This window comes from Falco naumanni, chromosome 5, assembly GCF_017639655.2.
Source record: "Falco naumanni isolate bFalNau1 chromosome 5, bFalNau1.pat, whole genome shotgun sequence".
Lineage (NCBI taxonomy): Eukaryota > Metazoa > Chordata > Aves > Falconiformes > Falconidae > Falco > Falco naumanni.
Window position 1 is genome coordinate 75,788,254 of NC_054058.1, and position 25,800 is coordinate 75,814,053.

Here is a 25,800-nt window from a genome sequence, read left to right on the forward strand (position 1 = left end):
GAACAAAGTTCAGGCCAGCTTTATTCTGCCATCTGCAAGACATTCCAGCTGTCCGAATTGTTTACAAAGCAGGACTCTAGTTGATACAGGTTATCCCAAATGTCATATATAATTGAATTATTTTTAATGAATAATTGCAAAAGTATATCCATGGGAAGTTAAGTATTTATAGTGCGTACAGCTCTTTGAAAGAGCTGCCCAGCTAGGCAGCCTGTCGTGTGTACTGAACGCATGGTGATTAATCCACAGTCAGAGACAGTAATTGCAAGTTACGTACCTTTTGGAAGTTATAATTGGGGTGCTGGCAGGGCATTTGTTCTTTTTTAGCAGACAGCCCTAAAGGAGTAGTAAATTCCATGTAATGCTTCCACGGCTAGAGTTCAGATGGATAGATAGTTTCACTACCTAGAATAAAGGGGTTTTTTTCCTCTAAACATTCTTCTTTGCTTCTCTGGCATTACTGCTAGCCAGAACTTTTAAATTAGTTACTAAAAATAAGGTCCTGAGGGTCACTGTTTTGTTCAGGTATGAGGTCTATAAGCTAAGCCAAATTTTTGCTATTTTACTTTGCTTCCGAAAACTTGGTTTTTTCCTACGAGTAAAAACACCCATAGTGAGATTTTGACGTTCTTTAATTTAAAGACTGTATTACAGAAAAGTTTAAGTAAGGAATCCTTATAAGGATTAACTCTTGACATAATATATTGCCAAGATACAGTGTAGCTGCAAGGGCTCTATGTGAACCTTCATATAAGTTGCTTTCTTACATACACAGTCGCTGAACAACAAAAATGGTATTTACCATTTGTAAGAGAAGACAGTGGTGCTTAAACAGTCCTTTTACCAGTGTTCTGGTTTTCCCAAATTAGAATCACGCCATATTAAAACTGTAAAATCCTATTATACAGAAAGTTGATAGAGATGAATTTTCTAAAGATTGCAACTGATGAAACATTAAAATGAAAACTAAGGAGTGTTGATTATGCAGAACGGTTTCTTTTTTACTGGCAGGTCAAATATACTAGAAACGTACAAATATTTTTGATAATCTAATTCCAGATGAACTCAAAACACTGAAGTAACATACACAGGCTAAGAGAATTCAATACTGTTCCAAGGCACTTACTGAATCTCCATGACTAGATGAAAACCAGAACAAATTAGGTCTGACAATTAAACAGCATATAATATAAAAATAACCTTTTGCTTACAATTTACAAAATGTATTACAATCTTTATCTCTGCTAACCTGCAACTCTGGCTGTGTGTGTCCAGCAATTTTTGTAAAAAACCCCAGAAACTATTTTCTAAAACTTCAGGGCAAATAATTTACAAATAAGGTACACAAAAATTTAGATCATGCAGAGATTTCTTACATCTTCTGTTAATATTTTATGATTGCAACTTTATCAAATTATATACTTACTTGCCCTGTACATATACAAAATAATGCATACATGGTAATCAAACGTTAGCAAAAAGTAGTCCATAAACACAATCTGTCAAAAGTATTACTATATTAACATATGTCTACAAGCAGCGTGTAACAGGGTTAAAAGACATTAAGGCAATAATACTTGAAGTTACAAAATAAATCATATGTAATACTTTCTCCTAAGTGTAATAAGGCAGGTAGATGGCCCCAGCAAAAAGTTGTAATACTGGAATCCACTGTTGTGAACAATGTTTAAGGTTTTGCGTGGGATGTACTCTAAGAGTGTACCATTTGGTAGTCAGATCTACACTGCTCTGTGTTAGTCGCCCCCCAGAAAAGTGGAATACTATTTTTCTAGTTCTCAGTGGCACTTGAGTTTTCCAGTATAATTCATTGATAGTATGTCCATTGCTTCTTGGATCATGTCCATTCTGAAGGTGGCTCTCTTGGTCCTCTGGGCTTTCCACAGCGGTTACCAAAACCTAAGGAAAAAAAAAGTACTTAATACTTCTGTCCACTTGGAGAACGCAGTCTCACAAATGCTGGCAGCAGTCAGAAGGAACACTGCAAGACATGTGCCAGTTCTTAGGGAAGACGTGTATTCTCAGGGCTAGAAAATGACTTAGTGGTATGAGGAGTTGTAAAGGCACTATGGTCATAGGAAATACAAACATGAAGAATCTGTATATAATTACAGTTCCCTATTTAAACCTCACTTGTAAAGTACTTTTCAGTAAATACAGGAGTACAGCCTTTGTTATCATTTTTTTTTCCTTCTCTGCATACCAAAGCAATTTTCTCAGTTATTATTTCTGAAAGTTTTCAGTGCTCTACAGAAATTATATCCCATTTGATTAATTCTGTATTTCATACACTCTAAAACCTGAAGTGAATGACTAAATCACTCAAACCTCTTTCAGTGATGCTGAAGAGACAAGGCAGGCTAATTTGGCCGGGTTCTGCACCTCAGTGAGTTGGAAGGAGGGAGGAGTAGCAGCTATCCATACTAATACTATCGATGAATCTTCTGTTTAAATCATCTATAGTGATTAGGTTTTGACTGAATTATAATTACCAATATCTGTTACTTCCGCAGGAAATTCTGAAATTTGACCTCTTGTATCAGTGGAACCAGAAAAAGAAATCTGAGGTAAAATGTCAGTTGGTGTTTTGTTGCTTCTTTCAGGACGATCTGGAAAACACACATGCACACACACCCACCCTTACTTTAACATTCATTTAATCAGCACTGTGTGAACACTATTTTTAATTACAGTTCAGTCCAGAACACAACTTACATGAAGTATTATTTACAGAAATAAAGATTTAAAAGCCAATTTATCATTTCTTTTAAAAGATACTTGAAAATTGTTTATGAAGCAGATGTTCAACGACAGTGACACACTGCTGTTCATCAAACATGGATTTTATTTTTTAAAAGCTTGGATGGATATTTAAAATCACATGTAGCACCTATTTATAGCAACAGCTCACAGACTATTTAAAACATCAATATAAATGCATCTCTCCATGCTCTTCCTAAACTAAAAGGTGCTTAAGACGTGATTGGCAACTATGTGTTGCATTACTGTATGATCACCCTATTAGCAAGTCTTCAATATTTCTGAAAACTAATTTATTTTTTAAAAATCACCTAGGTATTTAACAGGCAGCTCCAAACGCACTGTAAAAGCCCGTTCAAGCATATGCAGAAAATACATGGCAGACATAAGCTTGTAGCTGAAGCAGGTTGCTGCAAAGTTATATGTCAGCTGATAGACTACACTGCTTACTAAAGCCTTTTCAGAAGATGAAAAGTTAAACAATTTGGTAAAATCTGCAATGTACATACATATACATACACACACACCCCACTGCTGAATTAATTTCATGTATGCTGCTGTCTTTATGAAATTAAATAAACTAATTCAACTTCTACAATTTCTACTGCAATAACATGGGAAGGTTGTAATTAACGTGACAAAATATTGCTATTATAATATGTATTTAAAATCACTATTTTGATCTTCATTATTTTAGCATACCCAAAGTTTAACACTAGTTTTTAAATGAGATTTTAACTGGCTTCCTCAGAAAACTCTATAAAAACTTCAAAAACAGAAGGCTTTTTCAAAAGTGCCAGTTTTTTGACAATATACCTAAAAATCTTCAGAGCAAAAGCCAAGTTCAGGTGAATTGTTATTCAGTATTTTGTAGAAAAAAAAAATTAAAAAGAAATCTTTTCTGTCACTTACCAGGTAGTACAGGTGAAGTTGTTTTCAAACCCTGTTAACGAGAAATATTTAAAATAATTCTTTAAAATGCTTCCAAAATACTAAAAGAACACCAGAAATTTAGTTATTTCTCATAATAAATTTACAGTCCCTGAAAATTGAGAGTGCATGAAAAAAAGGCATGAATATAAAGAGGATTCATATGCTTTTAAAGTTTTGGCAGCTGTTTACACTGGATGGCATTGACCAACTAGTCGACTGATGTGAGAAGTGAAATCTGATAGGCAGGAAATGGTTTGTTTTAGATAAATATGGATATAAGGAAAACTTAATCAAGCAGTGAAACAGGTTGCCCACAAAGGATATGAAGTCTCCATCTCTGGAGGTTTTTGAGGCCCAATGGGATAAAGCCCCAAGCAGCCTGGTCCGAGTCCAGGCTTCATGCAGCGGTTTAAACTAGAACCTGCAATTCTCCTCCAGCTTGAATAATAGTCTACGATTGAGGGCAGACAGCAAGCTCCATAAATGCAGCATATTTACACTCTTAAAGCTATAATTTAAGGTATATTAATGATGACTTTAAAAAATACTGCTGAACTTTGAAAACCAGATATTTTTCTTGGAAAGTGAACGTGCTCTTAACATCATCAGTTCAGCAGCTCAGGCAGAAGAAAGCTAGTTGTAGGTGATCAACAGCTGGTACTTCTCACCAGTATGTATTTTGCTCTCTGTTGTAGCTCTCAACCAAACTAGAACTGATTAGTACAGACTTGCCTCCCATACTTACTGTAGAGACTGTTTGTTCTGGCAGATGCTGATCACGCAATATGCTCCACTCAGACTGTGCAATCATAACTGGCTTCAGCAAGGGTGTGCCTAGGAAAAATTAAGTTAAACTTGAGTTCTCTCCATGATGAGGCATTAGAAACGTGCTATAAAGTAACTTTTTAAAAATTAAATGCTTGTAAAACATGAATCTCTCTTTACATAAAGAGCATTCAAGGTCAGGGAAAGCTTCACAACTTAATTCAAAACACAAGACTGCAGTGTTTGCATTGTGGATGTTTGTTTCCTTCATTTGGGGGTTTCTAGCCAAGAGGAGAATTAGCTTCTTTTTCAATGTTGTTTTTGAAATTGTCACGCCAGCTATGCAATAGTACTATGCCTTTTTCACGTCTACAAAGTAAAGAAAACACACAAGTCATGACAACCATACCTGTCCTTAATGACTTCACGGCAAGAACACAATCAAAATTAAAGTGTTCTTAGTGATTCCAGTCCCAAACAGATTTTTAAATCTTTTAAGAAAAAAAGCTTTATTTCTTATGTTCTCACAGAAAACAAGCAAATCCACAATATCCAAAGAAAGGATCACTGACTTTGAGCTACCTACACACTTATGATGCTCAAGGGACATATTTACAAAACTTGCATGTTATTATGATGAAAATATCTATATTGACTACTTTGGCAAAAACATTTTTTAAGTTTCACAAACTGACACTAAATAACAGCCTCACTAAATAACTATATCACACTAAGTTATTTGGAAGATACCAAACCTCAACCTAATTTACTAGTTCAATTAATCTTTTTTTGTATTCTGCCATTACTATCTTAATGAATGAAATACGAAGACATAAGCGCTTCATTTGTGTCAGTTTTCTCTTTCAGTAACCCTTTTGACACAGGCAAAGAGTAAACTATGTTAAACTTAAACTGGGCTTGTTCACTACAGAGCGGTATGAAATGTCATCATCTTTCCTTTGCCCAAGAAAGAAGAATCAGATAAGCACTGCTCATGTGTTTTCTCATTCTCTGCCCTGGAGCAGTAGGAAACTAAAATAGCTTGGGAATCCCCTAACTACTGCATTTCCTCACTGTATCTCCTTTCCATACCCTTCAGATTGAAAACCAGCTCCACTGAAATCAACATTGAAGTCTCCAATATACTTATTAAATATCATGTAACATCATACTTAGTCAAAAAATGAGAAATAATCTAACTTTTTTCAAGGGCTTGTGAAAGTTAAACCTCAAAATACATGATCACGCATGCTAGATTTCATTCCATTTTACGATCTGTTCCAACGCTAACCAAAAAGCAGGGGCATTCAAATACAATACTGAAATGTCTTTCATCACATTTTATCCCCAGTTATCACAAAACATTAAGAACTCACTCTGTTCACTTGCTAATACAAATGATTCTGGTGTTCTTTCTGGGAGCGGGGGAGAGGAATCTTCGCTAGTATCAGCATCTAAATCAAATATGACATTTAGATAAGTTAAAAGAACACAGATTTTCCTCCTATAGTTTAAAAAGTTGATTTTTTAATGCATTAAATCATCCTAAACTTGATATTAAATTTAAAGCAAGAGAAAAATTTGCTCCAAATACTACAAAACATTACCGTACTAATGCCTTGGGAGCAACTTCACGCTAACACCATTATCTTCATGTTAAGGGTATAGGATCAGTTTGTGTGTTATGAGAGAAAGGAAAGTAAAATACATTTTCAGTCTAAATAATTTCGAGGAAAAAAACCTCAGCAACTCCAATGAATACTTTCTCTTCATTCTTTCTGAAACAGAAGATAAGCAGAATCTTATCTCCAGTCTGCACTCGAGAGATACCATTTGTTCCTTGAACAAGTAACCTGCCAATAACTGTAACCGTAGTAGTTACCGTAATTTAATTGCAGTTCATTACACCTCTATGTACAGCCACCGCAAGTGAGTTAAGCTCATCACAACACACTGGGGCTCTTCGAACTCTTCTATAGATACTACTAACCATACACAATTGGTGCCTACCAACAGAACCACGGATGAAGCTCCCAAACCATGGTAAGAAGCATGTTGGAAATATATATGAGCTCTTCAGCTGTGCTGAAGACAGTAACTTACTGCTGATAAGAAAAAATAAGAATTACTGCTTAAGTGGCTCAAAGGATACTTACTTCTAAAGTCAATACAGCACAGCTAAATTGCACAGTGCAAGCACATGACGCAACACTCCTTTTCAAGTCTGCACTGTGCGACAGTGAGCTCTAGGCAGGCTCCACATTAACCGCTCTTCTCAAGCCCCGAGTCTCAGTTTTGCTTCCCAATTCCAACTCAGGGCCCACCCAGGCTGACTCCCACATCACCGATATAAACTGGTTAAGCAGTCCAGTGCAAGGTTTAGTAACCACAAGGGAAGCGCGAGCCAGAGGAGATGGGCCACCAGTGGGACCAGTAACACATCCTGTCCCCAGCCTGTTCCCTCTCACCTCTCCAGAGTGTACCAACACAAGCTGTTCTGGCAGCAAAAGCCCCACTCCAGCCTGCTAAGGAATCTGGACTAGATATTAAAGGTTTAAAACCATTCAAAGTAGCTGCTGCCATTAAAAAAAATTAAAAAAAATCTCATCTTACAACTGCATCCTATACAGGATTCATAAAAAGATGAAGACACATTTCAACTGCTGAAGCCATGAAGCCTGCCCTGCCAGTAGGAGACAAGAACTCCATCGCGTTTCACAAGCCACTGTGTTCAAAGTAACTTCTCTGAGACCTGCTCCACCTCAAGTTACAGCATAAGAAAACCTTCGTTTATTGATTTAGTCCCTATATAATCGGCAAATAAAGTCACTATGGAGTATGCACTAACTAAAAATGAGGTTTTGGGGTTTGTTTGGGGTTTTTTTTCTTTTGTCATTGTTGCTTTGGGGTTGTTGCTGTTTTGGTTTTTTTTAACCTCAGGGTACTACTTTTCACTTCTTTTGAACTAAAAAGAGGATTAAATTACACAGGAAGATCATGCACACCACCAGTTATGGTTAAGCAACTAGGGTGTTAATATGTTCACAGACAAGCTTTGTTGATGATTGTACCCACAATCCCAGCTTTAGACAGAGCAGTTCTGAGTAAATGTGACAATAAAAAGCCCACTGTAAAACATGGTTTAGAATCACTGCAAAGCGATCTAACCCTATGTTCTTGAGTCTGAGAGAGATTACTAGACCTGCAACCTGAATATAAAATGAGAAGTGTTCACTGTTGTACAAAAGTGAATGGGTACACCTTTGATAACAAGAGATGAATTATCAAGACATTAATATAAAAATCTTAAGCCATTCCTGTGACATCGGCAACATCCAGCAGCACAAAGGCTGTACTGTTATTTCAGGATGTTTCTGATATGCAGTTACATGAAACAAATCCTTGAGTGACATTTCTCCCATTCTTTATCATATTTATGACATGTCTCTTATTTCATTAGCATGTTCTTACAGCATGTACATAAAGAGATGTGTAGAAAAGTGATGATTTTCTAACAGTGATAAACAATGGTTACCCTGGGAAAGAAAAAAAAAGCCTGGCTAAATGCAGTGCTGGAAAAAAATACTACAGCACACAAATCTACCAAAAACAAATCTAAGGAGGACTGCTTTGCGTGAACATTGAAGTAACTATGACACACAGGGCTTTGCCGGCTATGCAGAGCATTTTTAAAGCATCACAGGGTTAAAAACGTATACATATGTGCAAGTATTGTTTTGTGCTTCTACATGCTATCACAAAATCTATAGAAACAGACTGTTTTGAAAGCTGCAAAGTAGTTCACGTTTCTGAATATGACTTGTGATGAAAACTGTGCACAAAGCAAGTATTTTCAATTCAGCTGGTTCTGCATCTTGCATCATACACTGAGCCCATTTCACCTCCAAAAGTCACGTAGTCTGCACAGCTTCCTGAAGCGAGGCCGTTGCTGTAAGGAGCTCCCACATGAGTCTGTTCTAAATAAAGAAGCTCACGTTCTCCTTTCAGCTCCACAGCCTTACTGTGCGCTTTACTGGGCTTTGCGCAGTTACCAAGGCCTAATTTGTCCTTCCCAGCTACGTCCTCCATCTAATCTAAATGTGCCAGCCTGACTAAAATCTGAATCTGTGCATTTTAGGACTCTTTTGCTTTTAATAAATGATGTAACTTTTTGCAGAAGCAGTCTTGCAAACTTTCCTGGCTCAAAAAATTCCCAACAGCAGCAACAGACTAAAAGCAACTGAATAATTCTCAAAGCATTACTAAAGCAGAACTCAGATTTTTAGATGAACAGCAACACTACTTTGTCTCCCCGGCCATGTACAAAAAAAAAAAAAAAAAAAAAAAAAGGAAAGCAGGGCTAAATATTTACAATGCCATTAAAATGCAGAAGCTGAATCACGAGCAACTGCAGACTGGTACAGTGAAAGAGGTTATGTCTACATTTTTAGGACCAGCACATCAACCAGTAAGCATGAATTTGATACATGTTTAGTCAAGCCCGTTTAAAATACTTTAAATTGCTAAAACTGCCATTATTATAGACACTTCCATGAAAATGTGGAGAACCAGTAAACAGAAACCTGCAATTAAGAATGCATTCATACCTCAAAATAAAGCTTCTGAAGTAGCTTATCAAGGTCTGTAGTAACAGACCTTGTAACAGACACAGTTCGCATGCAAATCAAAATCTGGGAGGACAAGGCTTGTGCCCTTTCTGAAGTTGCTGTACTGTACTGTTCAAATTTACATTTAGAACATTGCACTGTAAAGACATTCATGTTGTCCAACAGATGCAACCACGTTAAAGAGTAGCACTTCTAAACCACAATGAGACCTACCTTCACCATCTTCAGAACATGTTACAGCTGTTAAGTCTTGCCTAGCAATAGACATTGGCAACACTTTTCTGGCAGAAATGTTTTCAGTGTTAGTGGCAGCAGAAACTGTGGCACTTGCGGTTGAAACATTAGATGCGCTTTTGCTCATGGCTCCATCAAAGTTCATCTCATCTGTGTCAGAATCATCTGAATGAAGAGGATTAGTAAAACAGAGGGGTGCTCGAACAGAAATAGTAGTATGATCAACATTATCACTGGAAGGATGTTCAACTGTGGTGTTTGATACCAGAGTTTTAACACCATGACATAAGATGTCTGAAGAGATGTCTTCAGACACTGATGTACGCAGTGCATTTTCAGGCCCATGCAGTGACCACGTGGCATGTCCCTTTTCTGTCAGAGGCAGACGATCTGGTCTTGGTGGAGCATCAGAAACCTGCTGACTCTGCAAACTTTCCGGCGAAGGTATTAAGGCTGTGTTAGACTGTGGCATGCTGCATTCCATACATGAGTTTTGAGAAGCATCTACAAATGAATCCCCTGAAACCTGTTCCTGTGGCTTAAAGCTCTTATCAATTACACAGGATGACATAGGCTTAATTTTAATTGCATGGCCCCTGTTCAACAGGGAGTTCCCGTCAAAGCTTCGTGGTCCCTCCTGAAGAGGTACCTTCTTGATCTCAAAACTTAAGTTGCGCTCCAGCCTTTTCTCTGCACGTTCACTGGGTTCGCTCTTCCCTGAATGTTCTGTTGACTTATTATAATTCTCATTGAGGTCTGTCGAATGCTCTGATGAAACCATGTGCAAAACTGGCTTTGGATGGTATCTGTCATTGTCCTGCCACACAGTAGTGACTGTTGGATAAGCTGATGGGGGAGATGGTGTTAAGATTGGTGGTACTGGCTGAGGCTCTGGAGGCTGCAAGATTTCTTCTTTAGCGTCCCCTTCTACAAGGCAACTGCACAAAAAAAATCCCAAAACAAAGTTGTGTAAGTTTTTGTATTTTCACAATATTTTAGGTGTCTATCCATCTATCTCTATAGCAGTAATGCTTCCATACCAATACTGAACTCCAAGCAGCGCTTCCACTGCATACAGACAATGTTTATAAAACATGACTAGTTGGGTAGGCAAGAACTAAGTCAACACACTCAAAACATCCTTCAGAATACCACAAAGACATACATCCATGCCACAACTAGACATCATTGATAGTTCAAAGATTGCTCACATCCTTTCCCAGAAGCATTTTTTCCAAAGGCTCTGTAAGAAAGGCCCTCTTGTGGCAGGGTTTCAGTACTTTTTTTATTTCTTCTTTTTTAAGAAGCGGCTCAGAGGAACTTGTCATATGGAATTCCATTTTCAATAAAGCCAAGAGAAATTTCTTTTAAAAATATATCTATACAGCCTGCAAGTATCATCCTTTATTTTGATTTTTCTGCACATGCCCAGGAGGATCTTATTTTTACATTTGTGTATTTGGTAGTTTCACCATAGTTGTAAGGCTAATGGCATGCAGACCCAATTTAGCTGACACGAGGTACATACTGTATAAAAACCATTCACAGTAGAATATATGATCCGAATTAAAGTGCATATTAGCGAGACCGCAGCCCTTAGTATTACAATTCATCTTAAGCTACTTAAAAGGAGAAGGTCTTTAAGCATACAGTCAATTTACTTTCAGATTACATTTTGCACAACTGACTAAAGTCTTGCCTACAAACAGGAATTAGGCATTCTCATTCAAAGCTTTTAAAAATATTTCATCCCATACTGTAAGACTAGTAACAGAATAACTGAAGTGCAAAACAAATGTGTGACAAGAACAGAAATACAATGAAATAATTTAAAGAAATCATACTTTCACTCTAGGCAAATAAATCAAAGCACAAAGGATAACGGTTTGCTAAAGAGTGTGATTTCACCACATGCTTGAGCTGAGAAACCAGCCCATTTTATGTACAAAGCTCAGATCACTTCCTGCTGTTGGCAGAGATATCCTTCACGGGGAAGTAATAAACCCTCTATACAGGCCAGCACATACTGTCCAAGATAGTGATATTTAGAAGACAGATGATCGACCCCCACCATGCTATGGGAACAGACAGTTCCCAGGGTAACAGAGCCTTTACTGACATGTTCAGGTGGTCCCAGCACTAGAATAAGCTTGAACAAGCAGGAGTTAGCCAAATCCACATATACCTTTAGGTTTTTGGGATAATCTATGTCAGAGGCACCATAAACCACCCAAATCCAGCCTTGCATCAGGAGAACTGAAACCTTCCATTGGAGGTAAGGTTACAGCGAGACACTATTCCCTTGAAAATGAAGTCACCGGTAGACCTTGGACTCTACCTTCTTTTCATGACCCAACAACCTGAAGAACTGAGTATACTCAGAAGAGTGTTCACAGTACTCTTGTGGAACAGACTTTTATCTACAAATGAGTTCAAGGCTACACACCAAAAGCCAGAAAGCAGAGGCTTCCAAAAAGGCAAAAACTCTTCCTACCTGCTACATGACAGACCACTGTGATGTTATCTCCTGCTGCATTTGTGTAAAGCCTGGGAGAACACTGCATATCTAGCAGGTCTGGAAGAAGGCATGCCAGTAATAAGTCTCATGTTGTAAGGACCAGCAGGACAATGTGCAGATTATATTCTTCAAGCTCTGTGCTTTCATGCTATTTAAATGAAACTTCCACGATAGCAGGTAGTAGTTAGTCATACATTACTAATTCAGACCAAAAATAAGAATGTATTTACATTCTAGAGACTTGACAGATTCTGTGGAGGAAAGAATTCTCACAATGAGCCATTGGCTACATAATGAAACCACACTCTCAGAGCTTGTAGGTGAAGTCTGGCATCCACGTGCACGTTGCCATTCAGCTTAGAACAGTTAGAAAGCATTCAGCTCTACCATTACCTCTCTCGTTCCTACAAGTCTCGCACAGAGGAAACCCAGTCTGAAACCAGGAGTCTAACACAGGCCTAATAAATTTCAACAGCTGCAAGGGAGCTCCAAGAAATCTCAGCTGGATTGTCACAGTCAGTCACACACTTCAGTTGATCAGAAATCAGAGGCATGTCTTTCAAACTTTTTTTAATCAGACGACTACCTAGACTGACTTGGCCGTCACTACTGCCAAAACTTAATAAGGCTGTTCAGAGCCATGGACAGACAAGAGCAAACAAAAGGCTTGCCATTAATATCACATCTTCTCCGACTATGAAGTAACTACATCAGGGGACAAAGGAAAAGCTATGGATGTCACCTATCTGGACTTCTGCAAGGTCTTTGACACAGTCCCCCACAGCATTCCTCCCTTTAAACTGGAAAGATACAGATTTAATGGGTGGACTGTTCAGTGGATGAGGAATTGGTTGGATGGTCACATCCAGCAAGTAGTGGACAACAGCTCAGTGTCCAGACGGCAATCGAGGACAAGTGGTGTCCCTCAGGGGTCCATACTGGGACCGGTGCCGTTTAATACCCTCATCAATGACAGTCAATGGGATCGAGTGCACCCTCAGCCAGTTTGCAGATGACACCGAGCTGAGTGGTGCAGCTGACACTCCTGAGGGACATGATGCCATCCAGAGGGACCTGGACAAGCTCACGAAGTAGGCCCGCGTGAACCTCATGGGGTTCAACAAGGCCACGTGCAAGGTCCTGCACCAGGGCCAGGGCAACCCCTGGTATCCATACAGGCTGGGGGATGAAGGGATTGAGAGCAGCCCCAGGGAGAAGGACCTGGGGGCACCGGTGGATGAAAAGCCGGACACGAGCTGGCAGTGTGCGCTCACAGCCCAGAAAGCCAGCCATAGCCTGGGCTGCATCACAAGCAGCGCGGCCAGCAGGTCGAGGGAGGTGACTGTGCCCCTCTGCTCTGCTCTGGTGAGAGCCCCCTGCAGTGCTGCGTCCAGCTCTGGGGCCCCGGGCACAGGAAAGACACGGACCTGTTGGAGCGGGTCCAGAGGAGGCCTCAAAAACGATCAGAGGGATGGAACAGGTCTGCTATGAAGACAGGCTGAGAGAGTTGGGGCTGTTCAGCCTGGAGAAGAGAAGGCTCCGGGGAGACCTTGTAGCAGCCTTCAGTACCTAAAGGGGGCTTATAAGAAAGATGGGGACAAACTTCTTAGCAGGGCCTGTTGTGATGGGACAAGGGGTAATGGCTTTAAACTAAAAGAGGGTAGATTCAGACTAGATATAAGGAAAGCATTTTTTACAATGAGGATGGTGAAACACTTGAACAAGTTGCCCGTATACCATGCTAGATGTCCCGTCCCTGGAAACATTCAAGGTCAGGTTGGCCGGGGCTCTGAGCAACCTGATCTAGCTGAAGATGGCCCTGCTCATTGCAGGGGGCGGACTAGATGACTTTTAAAAGTCCCTTTCAACACAAAACATTCTATGATAAAACAAATATTTAAAACAGATATTCTGAAATTTGATAAAACAATCACCTCACTTTGAAGAGTGACAAAGGCTAGCATTGGTATCCTGGACTTAAGGCACTTGGCTTTCCAAGACAAGTTTCCATCTTCCTTTTGTTGCTCCTGTTAAGTCTGGAAAAAGTCTTTTTACTCGAGAGAACGTGGGCTAGTAACATAGTTCTAGGGCCAAAGAATCTTCCAACTTCTCAACCAACATGAATAAGAAAACATTAAATTAAAAACAAATAGAAAGGCTTATAAGAAAAATGCAAAGTACAAAGATATATATATATATCCCCTTCAGTATTGTGTTATCCAGCAATCCATGGTGAGGTTTCTTCTCATACTGCTCAGATATGTCAGCCTATCTTTGTCAGACAGCAAGAGAAGAAGCAGAATGATTCAGAAAACTTGATCATATTTCAGAATGTTACTGAAGAGTATAGATGAAAAATAAAAAAAAAACCTCTATAGCTAAAAAATTTAATTGCTACCTCTTCCCCAAGGGCATTATTTAAGTGAAACACAAAAAAAAGCGTTAAGTACCAAACATGCTGTTTCTACGACGCTGGAATAAAACCAGCGAGCTTGCTTTTAAGAGTTACAGGCAGGAGGGCTGAAGACCACGCAGTTGCACAAGAATTCCTGCCTGTCTATTCACAAGTGAAAGGCATCAGACAGGCTCTCATTACTTATCTTCATGTCGTATCACAAACAAAATTGAAGTAATACTATTAGCTCCCCTACTTGCAAACAAGGCCTAAAAATTACTTAGCCAGAGCAAATGCTTGAGACTGTCGTGGCTTACATTAAAAAAAAAAAAGGGGGGGGGGGGGGGGATGGGACAGGACACAACACCCAACACTGCCTCACACTCTAATCTTTTACAGAACTGAAAGCCTACTTGTCCTGGGACAGACCGCAGCATGAGTTTCATCCTTGTGATGTTATTAGCACCAAAGCTATAGCAGCATGGGTAGAAGAATTAAAATCCTTCTACAAGGGATTCCAAACTGAAGAGAAACATTTGGATTTTTAGTTTATTAAAATCCCTACCCACTGAAGTACTGCAAGCTCTCTGGCTTCTAAATTATCTTCTAAAAGTTATCGTAACTTTGTATCTAGAAAACCCCAGATCCCCTTGCAGTTCTCCCAGGTGCCCTCTTTCATTCTCTGATTCCTGTCACAAAAGGCTGGGCCTCAGATTCCTTCTCTTCCTCGCCTCCCTGTGCTTGTATATTGTTATTTTATTAAGATAGGAGGAACACAAAGCACATCAAAACAATTTAATTGAAAGTAATGTGGAAACTCTTTTGCCTCTAGACATTCTTGAAAAATGAACAAGCTTGAGAATAAGTTGTTTGCTTGAATTAGTAAAGATAAGCCGGGGCAGGGAGGGAAGCAAGTCTCACTCCAATGTAGTACACACTAACAAGGACAGGATAATCTCCCTCATTTTGGATTTCTCTCCTCTATTTGGGAGGGGGGTGGGGGTGGGGGTGCGCATGCACAGAAAGGGGAAGTTCACTTCCACAAATATTTACATGCCCCCTTTACCAGCAGCGATACTCATCAGTAATCTCCACTAAATCCTCCTACTGAAAATGAGTTTTTTTCCCTTATTGACCTCATTTTCCTGACCCAGAGTTACACATGCAATCAGCAAAACTAATTTCTTATCTGGTACAGACATACCACTAAGCGTTACAATTAGCTAAAGAAGCAAATTAGCATTAAACTAGATATAACAAGGTTATATGCCCATAATATCAGTCAGAACTCATGAAGCTCTTCACTGATTACTGTTTGATGAAATGACTCTCTCATTTGATTCACTACTTAACAGAACCCCACATGCATACAAAGAGCCCCCTTAGAGGTATGCACAGAACTGCTGATACAGGAAATGCTGCACAAGTCCGCAACCCAAAAGTTGTTTCATCATATTCCTCATACACAGCTAAACAGTGCTATTAAAATGCTCCCCATTATATTTGAAGTTCATTTTCTTTCCTTTGCTCTTCAATGAGAGCTTACAGTGATCAAATGAGAAATTCTGTATCAAATTAATTCTTTGTCTTATTCATATTGAGAATTCTGATGTAATTTTTTTTTTAAAGGAAATAGATGCCAGCCAGGATTTCCTGGTTTTCTCTGAATATGTAAGAATTTTTCCATTTTACTGACATAATAGTATTATTATTTCACATGTTCTGCATTGCAAGAAATATTTCTGTTTCCTTTTACAAAGCAGAAATATTAGGATATGTATACATTTAAGAAGTCTTTGTTTGGCAGTAGCTTTTTCTAAAACTCCTGCCAGAAAATCTTGGGCATTTTGGGCTGCTGCATAATGCTTTCCCTGGGCACTTCCTTCAACAGCTGTGATCTATAGACACTTCTCCCCCCAGAGGCAGAAAATCATTTGAAGATGAACTACTAATATTATTACAAACAGGGGACAGTATAGTAAAACCAGCTTGATTTAAGTTAACGGGAAACTAATAGGAAGCTGATGAAAGAGGATATTGACACAGAAGAGGCAGTGAACCAAAGAATGCCAGACCATTTGAGAAGTGATCTTTCCTGTATTAGACCTTTAAATTAACTCTGCATTGTTTTTCTATGTTGCAACAGCAAGCATTTTTCAAGTACATTGGTAAAATGACACTGTGCAATAAAAAAATAGAAAGCCTTCTCATAATTCAGCCTCAAAGTGTCTCTTCTTATACAACTACTACTAATTATCTTGTAACTTCACTTCCTCATGCAGAACTACAGGATAGGTGATAAGGCAGCTTTTTCATACACTTTTATTGCCACACAACCTGAGCAACTGATACAGTGCCTTAGTGCCAAAGACCTCAGTGTTAGAGCTTCTCAGCTGTCAGGCAAACCATGCATTAGGTAATAATAACTTTTTGAAGTTATTTGTCATAATAAAAATCAATTATAATTTGAAAAAAAAGCAGCCCTCACACAACTTTACACTAAAAATGTACGCATGAAAAAAACAAAACCAAAATGAAGCTATGGCAACACTATTCTTCCTTTTCCTGCAATACATTATAAATTTTTAGAACATTTTAAAATCTAAGCCATTGTAGCCTTAATAGAAAAGAGCTTTATTACTAAAACTGGGCACCATAACATGGGTTCAGATTTAAATAAAACTTGGCCAGTTTCCAAAAGGAAAAAAAGCCTTAAGTAATCCACGGTTATTTTATGCAGCATACTGCAGGGTTTTATTTTCAAATAAAAGAGTGTGATGCCAGGGTCACGGAATGCAGATGCTATGACCAACCAAAAATAGATATTAAACTCTACATCCTCCCTCATAATTAAAATAGGAAAATTAAACTCAATGTAAGCGGGCTGAAGCTAGACAATCACATTTTTCTACTTAAATCACTCCCATCCACGTGAAATAAAAGCTGCAGTTCAGTGAAGCTGTCATAAACCATACTACAGGTAATTTATATACAAGTAAAAGGAATGAATAAAAATAACCAACTGGTGAATTTCTCCTGTAAAAGTTAGTTACATGAGGCTTTTTGGTTCTTTAATTGTGACGTGTAAATCACACTGCTAAAGAACGCCAATCAATGGTTTTTATCTTAGCTTTGCAGAAGATGCAAAGAGAGAGTTCTGCAGGGCTGGAAATGAAATTAAAATACATTTCAAGGGTTATGTGCAATTCTAAGTCATTACATTGAAGTCTGAGCATAATCTGAAGAAAAGTTAAACTCCTACAGTATTTCACCTTTTCTCCTTCAGACAGTAGCACATAGCTCTTCATTTCACAGCTTACAAAAAATTGTTACCTCATCTTTTTTTGGGAGTTTATGTCTCCATTTCTTTTTTTTTTTTTTTCCTCAATTGCATTTGAGCTTGAAAGTAAAAAAAAATTCTGTAATCATGCCTGATTAAAAACAAACAACCCCTTTTCCCAAATACTTCAGAATGAACTACGAAATACATAAATATTTCAAGGACTATTCCTTAAAGGTATTAAGATGCTCCCTCTGAATTCTGAAGTACCAATCATTTATTCTAGATTTGAAGTTAAATCTTGAATTGTGTAGTCATGTAAAATCATGTACAGTCCCAAATCGTAATTTAAAAACTTTGGTTCTTTATAGTCTTAGATACAGCAATAAAGTCAAACTTACTTACGCCCTCTTCCTGCCTTAACCTGAAAACAGTGAAACATGTCTAACAAAGAACACTTTCTACCTCCCACCAAGTTCTCCAAAGAAATTAACACAGATGTTAAGTTCAAGGTGACTTTCACAGGAAGAGATCATAAACTGCAAAGCCAAGCATTTTCTAGAATCAGGTGCTGATGTATGCATTCATGAGTTGTTCTTTATGTCTACCTTCATAATAACCAAGGACTGATATTTGAATTTTTTTATGTTGACTTCAAATACAGATAGATATTAAGCTAAATGTCTATGTTCACGTATTGTACAGCAAATATGAATCACATTAAAACACTACAAAGTCACAGAAGGTTAGAAGGCAAAACAATTCCAGAACCTCTGCAAATCAAGTATAGCTAGATGCTTCATGGTGAGTTAATAAACAAAATTCCAATATTGACTTATATAAATAGCCTTAAGATACTTGTAACTTCCAAGAACAGACAGACATAAAAGAAGCCTAGAAAGGTACAATTAGAAGTTATACTTTGTAGCACTCCTTCCCCAAGGCCAATGCAAGCATTACAAGGATTAATTATCCCTCTCTGAGTAAGCTTCCTATCTTATACAGCAAAAGCCTTTAGTGGCTTCTCATCCTTACTTAGTAGAGACATGAACGTTAACTTGATACTAGCTACGCTTCAAAATGAAGAGATCTACACATTTAAAGATAACCTGTCCTGCACATATCTGACTGCTAAAGGGGTATGCTTGTCTACTCACATGTAGTCATTGCAATGTTGGTATATTCAGACTCTGCAAAGACATTAAAGCTTTTATTATAGAGTCAACGACAACACTTCTATTTGTATTATGTATATTTCTAGCTATAAATGGGAAAAAAATCACATCTTAAAAGTCTTTATAGTGGGAACAGTTTTGTTCTACTTTTTATTTGTGAAGCATGTCAATCTGTCAGCTTACAATAGCATATTATCACAGTTAACTACCTGCGGGTCCGTGGAGGCTTTGGTGGAGGAGAATCCTGTTTCTCAGCATCTGAAGAACTGACAGCATTCTCTGTATTATTTTCATCCTGATTAAAAGAAAAAGTTTTCATTCATGGCTGTAAAGCTGAAACACAAAGGTCCGTAATGATACTTGAAAACAATTATGAGTATTACATATTTTTGGCTATCATCTAGAGAATGATTTCAAAATTCTACTCCAAATTCATAATATTATTTTGTATCTTCTGTATCCAACTTCAAATTTTTCTGATTAAACGTTTTGTTTAGCACGTAATTGCACAATGCACTAGAGAAAATACTCAAAAGCTGATGTTTCAGGTTAGTAGTGAGCAAGCTCCCTTATGCCCTCCCAATTATTCATACTTAAAGCATTTATTTTTCCAGTCAAATTATTGTACATTCGTCTTCAATGGAGTGATTGTACAAGTGAAAATACAGTAAGAGATTGAGAATTTCAGCTATTGTAAAGCAACAAGCAGATAAGATTTAACGCATTTTTCTAGAACACTTACAAATAATCCTCCATTTGCATACAATGAAGTTTAACTTACTCAGCAAAGCACCTAGATTTTTATTTAATTTTAGGACTATAAATACAACATATTTTACATATTTGTAAATATATATATCCATACACATTTATACATATATACACATAAAATATTGTTGTGGGTTAACCCTGGTAGGCAACCAAGTACCACAAAGCCACTCACTCTTCCCCACCCTCAGCCCTGGGCAGGGAAGAGGAATGACAAGACAACCTGTGGGTCAAAATGGAATTGTTCAGTAACCAAAGGAGAAGTGGGAGAAGAAAGAAAGAAAGAAAACAAACTGAAGTGATGCAAAAGCAATCACCACCTCCCACTGGGAGACCTATGCCCAGCCAGTTCCTGAGCAAAAAATGGCTAACCTCACCCTCTTTTCCTCTTTCTTGCGTGATGTTTATATGGTGTTATGGACTACCTCTTTAGTTAGTTTGGTTCATCCGCCTGGTTGCGTCCCCTCCCAACCTCTTGCACACGCCCCTGACTGTTCACTGGGATCACAGACATTGACAGGCAACATTGACACTGTGCAAATATCGTTCAGGAATAGCTGGAATATTAGTGTGTCATCAGCACTGCTTTCGTCACAAATCTAAAACACAGCACCTATGAAGGACATTAACTCCAACCTAGCCAGACTCTGTACAAATATGTATAAATATATAAAAATAAAACCAGAACACGCAAGAGTCTAAAGCTGTCAGCCACTACAATACACATGCCACAGCCAAAGATTCAACAAAACTGACAAGGACCTTAGCGTTATCTTGAGTTTAATATGCATTTTACCTAAAGGTTTTTCTTGCAGGAGTTTTCTTTTGGAAAGCAATTTTAAAGAAGAACCATAAACATTTAAAATCTGTGTAAAGTATTTCAAAGCACAATACCAGGTTCATGCACCAGGGTCTATTATCTGCCAGCCTACCTGTTCAGACTGGATGACAGAGACTGACCTCTGGTCTTACAAAGGGAATTCCCTGTTAATTTCTGCTTTAAATGTCATAGTTGCATTTGAATTTGGTAAGCAATTTCAGCTTTAGAAGATTAACCATAACTAAGTTCTCAATTGCTAACTACCCTCACTTAAATTTAGATTAATTAGTTACATGTTTTTAATTTCCATTACTAGCCTTAAAACAGTTGTCATATCCCTCTCTGCTAGTTGGAAGAGTCTATTATCAAACTGTATTCCTCAGTGTACTATGTGAAGCTTTTCCTGTGAAGGAAATAAAATAAATCTTTTTATCTTTGTTTTTCACTAACCTCCTCCATTAACTAGTTATCAAAAAAAATATTCCAGAAATACTCCAGCAGAAATACCCTATTGTTCTGTATCAATGCTTTGTGTTGGCCCTTTCCAGGCAAACTGCACAGCAAGTTCATTGTCCCACTGACCACTGGCTGTAACTATCTTTCTTTTTTTTTTTTTTTTTTTTTTTTTTGAGTGAGATTCAATTTGCAGATAAAAGCCACTTACATTTACACGACCACAACTGAAACTTCCACAGGTTGGAAGGGACCTTAAAGGTCATCTAGTCAACCCCCTGCAGTGAGCAGGGACATTTTCAGCTAGATCAGGTTGCTCAGAGCCCCGGCCAACCTGACCTTGAATGTTTCCAGGGACGGGACATCTAGCATGGTATACGGGCAACTTGTTCAAGTGTTTCACCATCCTCATTGTAAAAAATGCTTTCCTTATATCTAGTCTGAATCTACCCTCTTTTAGTTTAAAGCCATTACCCCTTGTCCCATCACAACAGGCCCTGCTAAGAAGTTTGTCCCCATCTTTCTTATAAGCCCCCTTTAGGTACTGAAGGCTGCTATAAGGTCTCCCCAGAGCCTTCTCTTCTCCAGGCTGAACAGCCCCAACTCTCTCAGCCTGTCTTCATAGCAGACCTGTTCCATCCCTCTGATCGTTTTTGAGGCCTCCTCTGGACCCGCTCCAACAGGTCCGTGTCTTTCCTGTGCCCGGGGCCCCAGAGCTGGACGCAGCACTGCAGGGGGCTCTCACCAGAGCAGAGCAGAGGGGCACAGTCACCTCCCTCGACCTGCTGGCCGCGCTGCTTGTGATGCAGCCCAGGCTATGGCTGGCTTTCTGGGCTGTGAGCGCACACTGCCAGCTCGTGTCCGGCTTTTCATCCACCAGTGAGCAGCCAGCCAGTAAGCTGGGGATGAAGGTAACAGAACTGGTTCCACTGAGCACATTTGGAACTTAGACATCCAGACCACACACAAAGCCTCTGCTGCAAACCAAATTCTGCCCTTTCTGTTTCCAAATCTGAGCCTTTACGTTTTGCAACATTACAGCACTCTTGCTCAACTTGCAAATAGCTCATTTTTTTTTTTTTTTTAATTTATGTCACAATACATTGTTTCTTTAAGTCTCTGTTACTTCCATGAAAAAATATTTTTGGTTTTCCTGGACTAATGCATAAAAATACTAATAGCCATATCAGGTCAACTGATCCTAGTTCAGTAAGGTACAACATGATTATTATCCACTGGTTGCCTCTCAAAGTGAAGCATACTGTGAACTATGTTTGAATACGTTTAAAGTACTGGGCGTTGCATCATTCTAGCTTCTTAATGAACAACACTGGTTGCAAGCCAATTACCTTCAGAAACGTATTGCATCAGCACTACCTTAACAATCACTCACAGCAAAAAGTGCTGTCATCAAGACATAGTGTCCAAAAGTCAGAGAAAGAATGAAAAAATTGGCTGATAAGATACTAAAATAAAAATAAACCAACTATGAATGCTATGCTTGATCCATCAACTGAATGCAGGACCCTCAATCTTATCTAGGAACAAAGGTACCCTTTTAAGTCCTTTGTCAGTTTTCCTTGACTTACTGAAAGACATTAAGAGCTCAGAAAACTTTTAAAATGTAGCTGTAAACTACTGCAGACATGCCAACTGGAAAAAAATACAACTTCAGAGGGTTTTTTTTCTAGCCACTGATGGAATGAAACATTACCAGGGAACGTGGACATTCGACCCCTCTACTCAAATACGCAGGAAAGCTATTTCTAAGGCTTTTTAACATCAGGTATCGGGTGATCAGACAGACTGTTTTGCCCTTAACATACATGAAAATGAATTTTATTACCCACATTCAGACAGAACACTACTCTGAAGGCTGGTGTCAAAGATGCAGAGGCTCACGGAATCAAACAGCAGCAAGTCAGTTTCCTGCTCAATAGTTATGTCATACCTCTCCCCACTTCCCCGAGTTGTGCAAAATGATCTCTGAATCTCTCCCATATGTAGTCATTACTGTGGACAGCACTAAATGCATTGATGCTGTACTAATAGGGCCCTCCTTAATCTTAAGAACTAGTAACTAGAGATAGTAACTAATATAACTTCATCCTAAGAACAGAGTGGGCTATTTGCCTTGTTTTAGCACCACAGCACCTCCAAGTTTCCTAAGGCAGAGAGATATTAGAAAGACAGAAACTCCACAGGAGGAGTTCCTCCTCAACTTCTCCATCCTACAACAGATCAGAACACTATTCCAGTTCAGTCCTGCCTGCGCAGAAGTTTTGAGGAACATATTTCTTATTCAGGCACTCAGTTTTCTAAAAGGCACTGGCAAGGGAAAGGGTGTGCCTGTTGGCTGTGGTGTAGACTAACTTGTCTGGAAAACAAACCAGCAGCTGCACCCCTATCCTTCTGTGTTTGTAAAGTGAAGTGTTTGTGAATAGAATGTTTCTTGAGATATGTTTTTCTCACAGGCAGAAGAAAGAGCCCATTTAGGAAGCTACCATCTGTCAGAGCTTTTCTGAACTCTATACAGTAAGAAGTTGTTGCTAGTTGACACAGGCAGAAGTAGCTGAAGACGCACTGCCATTTTTGATACTAGTAATAAAACATATGCATATACCTTGCAAAATGTGTATAAACTCAAACGTCTGAGGCACGTTTACAACCACAGAGACAATTCTTTAAAAAATAATAAAAACCCCTCACACACCAAACAACAAGACACACACACACACAAAATGGTACTTTTTAATTCAGCCCTAGAAGTCAGTGGTTATCCCAACCTCATACACTAATTCAGGCAGATATGTGTTCAAAAGCTTTCGCTTCTGCATTAGGTTAAAATCAAGATCAGTTCACTCTGTTCTAGTTAAATTAAATCAGGAGCAAGAATGGTACAGGAACTGCCATCACCAAAAAAGAGGTAATTTCACTACTTTGCTTAATTAGCTCAACAGACTTATGTTTCTGTGTAGGCTTTGTTCACCTTTAGACAACATTCTCCAATAAGTAAAGGATTTTTACTTCAGAAGTTGAAGATGATAGAAGTTTAAGGCAGTAACCAAATGCACTAACCCATACAAGACAAAACAGCACTTATTATCAACTCTATGGCATTGCAGCATTTTTAAGTAATTGTGCTCAGTTACTACTGGATCTCTTCTTGCTTTTAACTGAAGGAATACTGCCTGCTGAATGCTCAGAGCAAGTCTTGCTTGTTCTCAGTTCTGTGTCACAAGATATAGTGAACAACCAGTATTTTGAGCACCCTTGAGTGATACCAACTCACAAATTTCCCCTTCTGTCATGTATCAGAATAAGTCAACTAGCAAACATGCAGAACAACTAGTATGGAGCAAAACAGAGGAATCTCAACTGTAGAAGTGAATATAGGGTATTTCACTGGGATGGACGCATGCCTTGAGAAGAGCAGATGGCAATATTAAGAAAAAGCCTTCCTAATCATAGCTTACTGGCATCAGTCAGCACTCTTGCTGCTCTAGACAGATGTTGCATTCTCTGGCAAAATGCAATTTTAAAAAGCATCAGCTTATAAAAACCAGGACAACATATTTAGTTCACAGGGGTCATCATACAGACAAATGTGCAATTCTGTCAATAAGTGTTCGGTGCAGCGCCCTGCTTTCTTACAGACGATACCTATCTTACTGTGGCAGGCTTCTCACTATAAGGAAACAAAAACATTAATAAGTGGGTAAAAAAAGAAAAAGAAAAAGAGCTTTCCCCAACCTTTACCTCTATATGCATTAACTCCTGAACAGTTTGAGAGTTCCAATGTCCTCTTTGATTTGAGGGAGCAGCTACCAAGATTAAGTGAAAATACTCATAGTTCAGAATTTCTAGGTATTCTGTTGAATTACACACACATATTATATATATATATATATGAAATGTGTGTATATCTATAAAGGACTACATTAACAAATGAAAAGACCATAAAGTTAAATATTTAGTGTAGATTACATCTAGTCTACAGCAATACAGAGTAACTCATGCTCCTGTGGTAACGCAGAGGAACAAGGAATTCTCATGGCAGATGCAGTGTCTGAATTAAACTTCCTAAGGTGACCTAAATTGTGCTGTCACCTCCCAAAGATGGCTCTTCTCCCCACCTACTTCCTCCAGTGGCTTAATCACCAAACAGAGCTGTCACTAACTTGGAACAATTAGAGGATCACAGTTTTATACTGAGATTCCACAGGCATTGCCTACAATTCAAAGTCTTCTGCCCAGGAATTACAATGCATAATTTTACTTTGGAACTCACAGTGGAAACATTTAATGTCATTCAGAAGCCTTCTGTACTGGTAAAGTAATAGCAAATTTACTGCAAATGCTCTTGCAGAAGTAATATCTTGGTTTCCCTTAAAAGGAATTGAGGCATTCCTTTTGCCCTTATCATAAAGCAGCATGGGAACCACAGAGCATCAGTGGATGAGAAATACTTCAGACAGAAACGATACACTCAAATGACTCAGATTAAATAAAACTTTCCAAGCTTAGGCAGCAAGATAAATATCTCTGAAGATATGATTTTTTAGAATGCTGCAATGGCCAAAAATCTCTTTCCAAGCTGCAAAACAGCAAAGAGAACCTGAACAGCAGTCTTTTCACTTAGTTTCCGAACCACTAACATTTTGAAAACCATCAATTCTTCTTATAGCAGTTGATTCCTCCACAGCTTCTAAAAGTGTTATCAACCGCAGCAACAGAATTCTGTCACTTCTACAGGAAGAAATGCAAGAGATACTTGAGAGTACTAGGAACGTCATATTTTGGAGAAAGTATTTAGTAATACAAGCTTCTGTTAGCGGATTAGGGTAGATAAAGGACTTGCAGTACTGTAACATGCTTTTTACTGTCAAGAGACAAAATTCAACAGGAAATATTTTTAAAAAGATAGTAAACTTTTTGTTGTTTTGTCTTTCGCTCAATTTTCCTTTTTCTACGTACAGAACATCCAACTTTATCTAATTCCATCTGATTCAGATTTCCAAGACAACCATGGTTCTTCACTTCAGATCACAAA

At 38.5% G+C, this 25,800-nt stretch overlaps 1 protein-coding gene across 1 annotated transcript in view; it reads right to left on the reverse strand.

Moving 5' to 3' along the window:
- Nucleotides 1–614: 614 nt before the first annotated feature.
- PTPN12 (protein tyrosine phosphatase non-receptor type 12) overlaps nt 615–25,800 on the reverse strand; it is a 78,029-nt gene continuing 52,843 nt past the window's right edge. The window contains exons 12-18 of the mRNA XM_040595139.1: nt 18,916–19,001; nt 9,318–10,276; nt 5,853–5,930; nt 4,457–4,545; nt 3,691–3,721; nt 2,511–2,627; nt 615–1,917 (exon numbers count right to left, since the gene is read on the reverse strand). Coding sequence (XP_040451073.1) covers nt 1,856–1,917; nt 2,511–2,627; nt 3,691–3,721; nt 4,457–4,545; nt 5,853–5,930; nt 9,318–10,276; nt 18,916–19,001 — 1,422 coding nt within the window. The 3' untranslated portion in view covers nt 615–1,855. The remainder of the gene's footprint in view (nt 1,918–2,510; nt 2,628–3,690; nt 3,722–4,456; nt 4,546–5,852; nt 5,931–9,317; nt 10,277–18,915; nt 19,002–25,800) is intronic.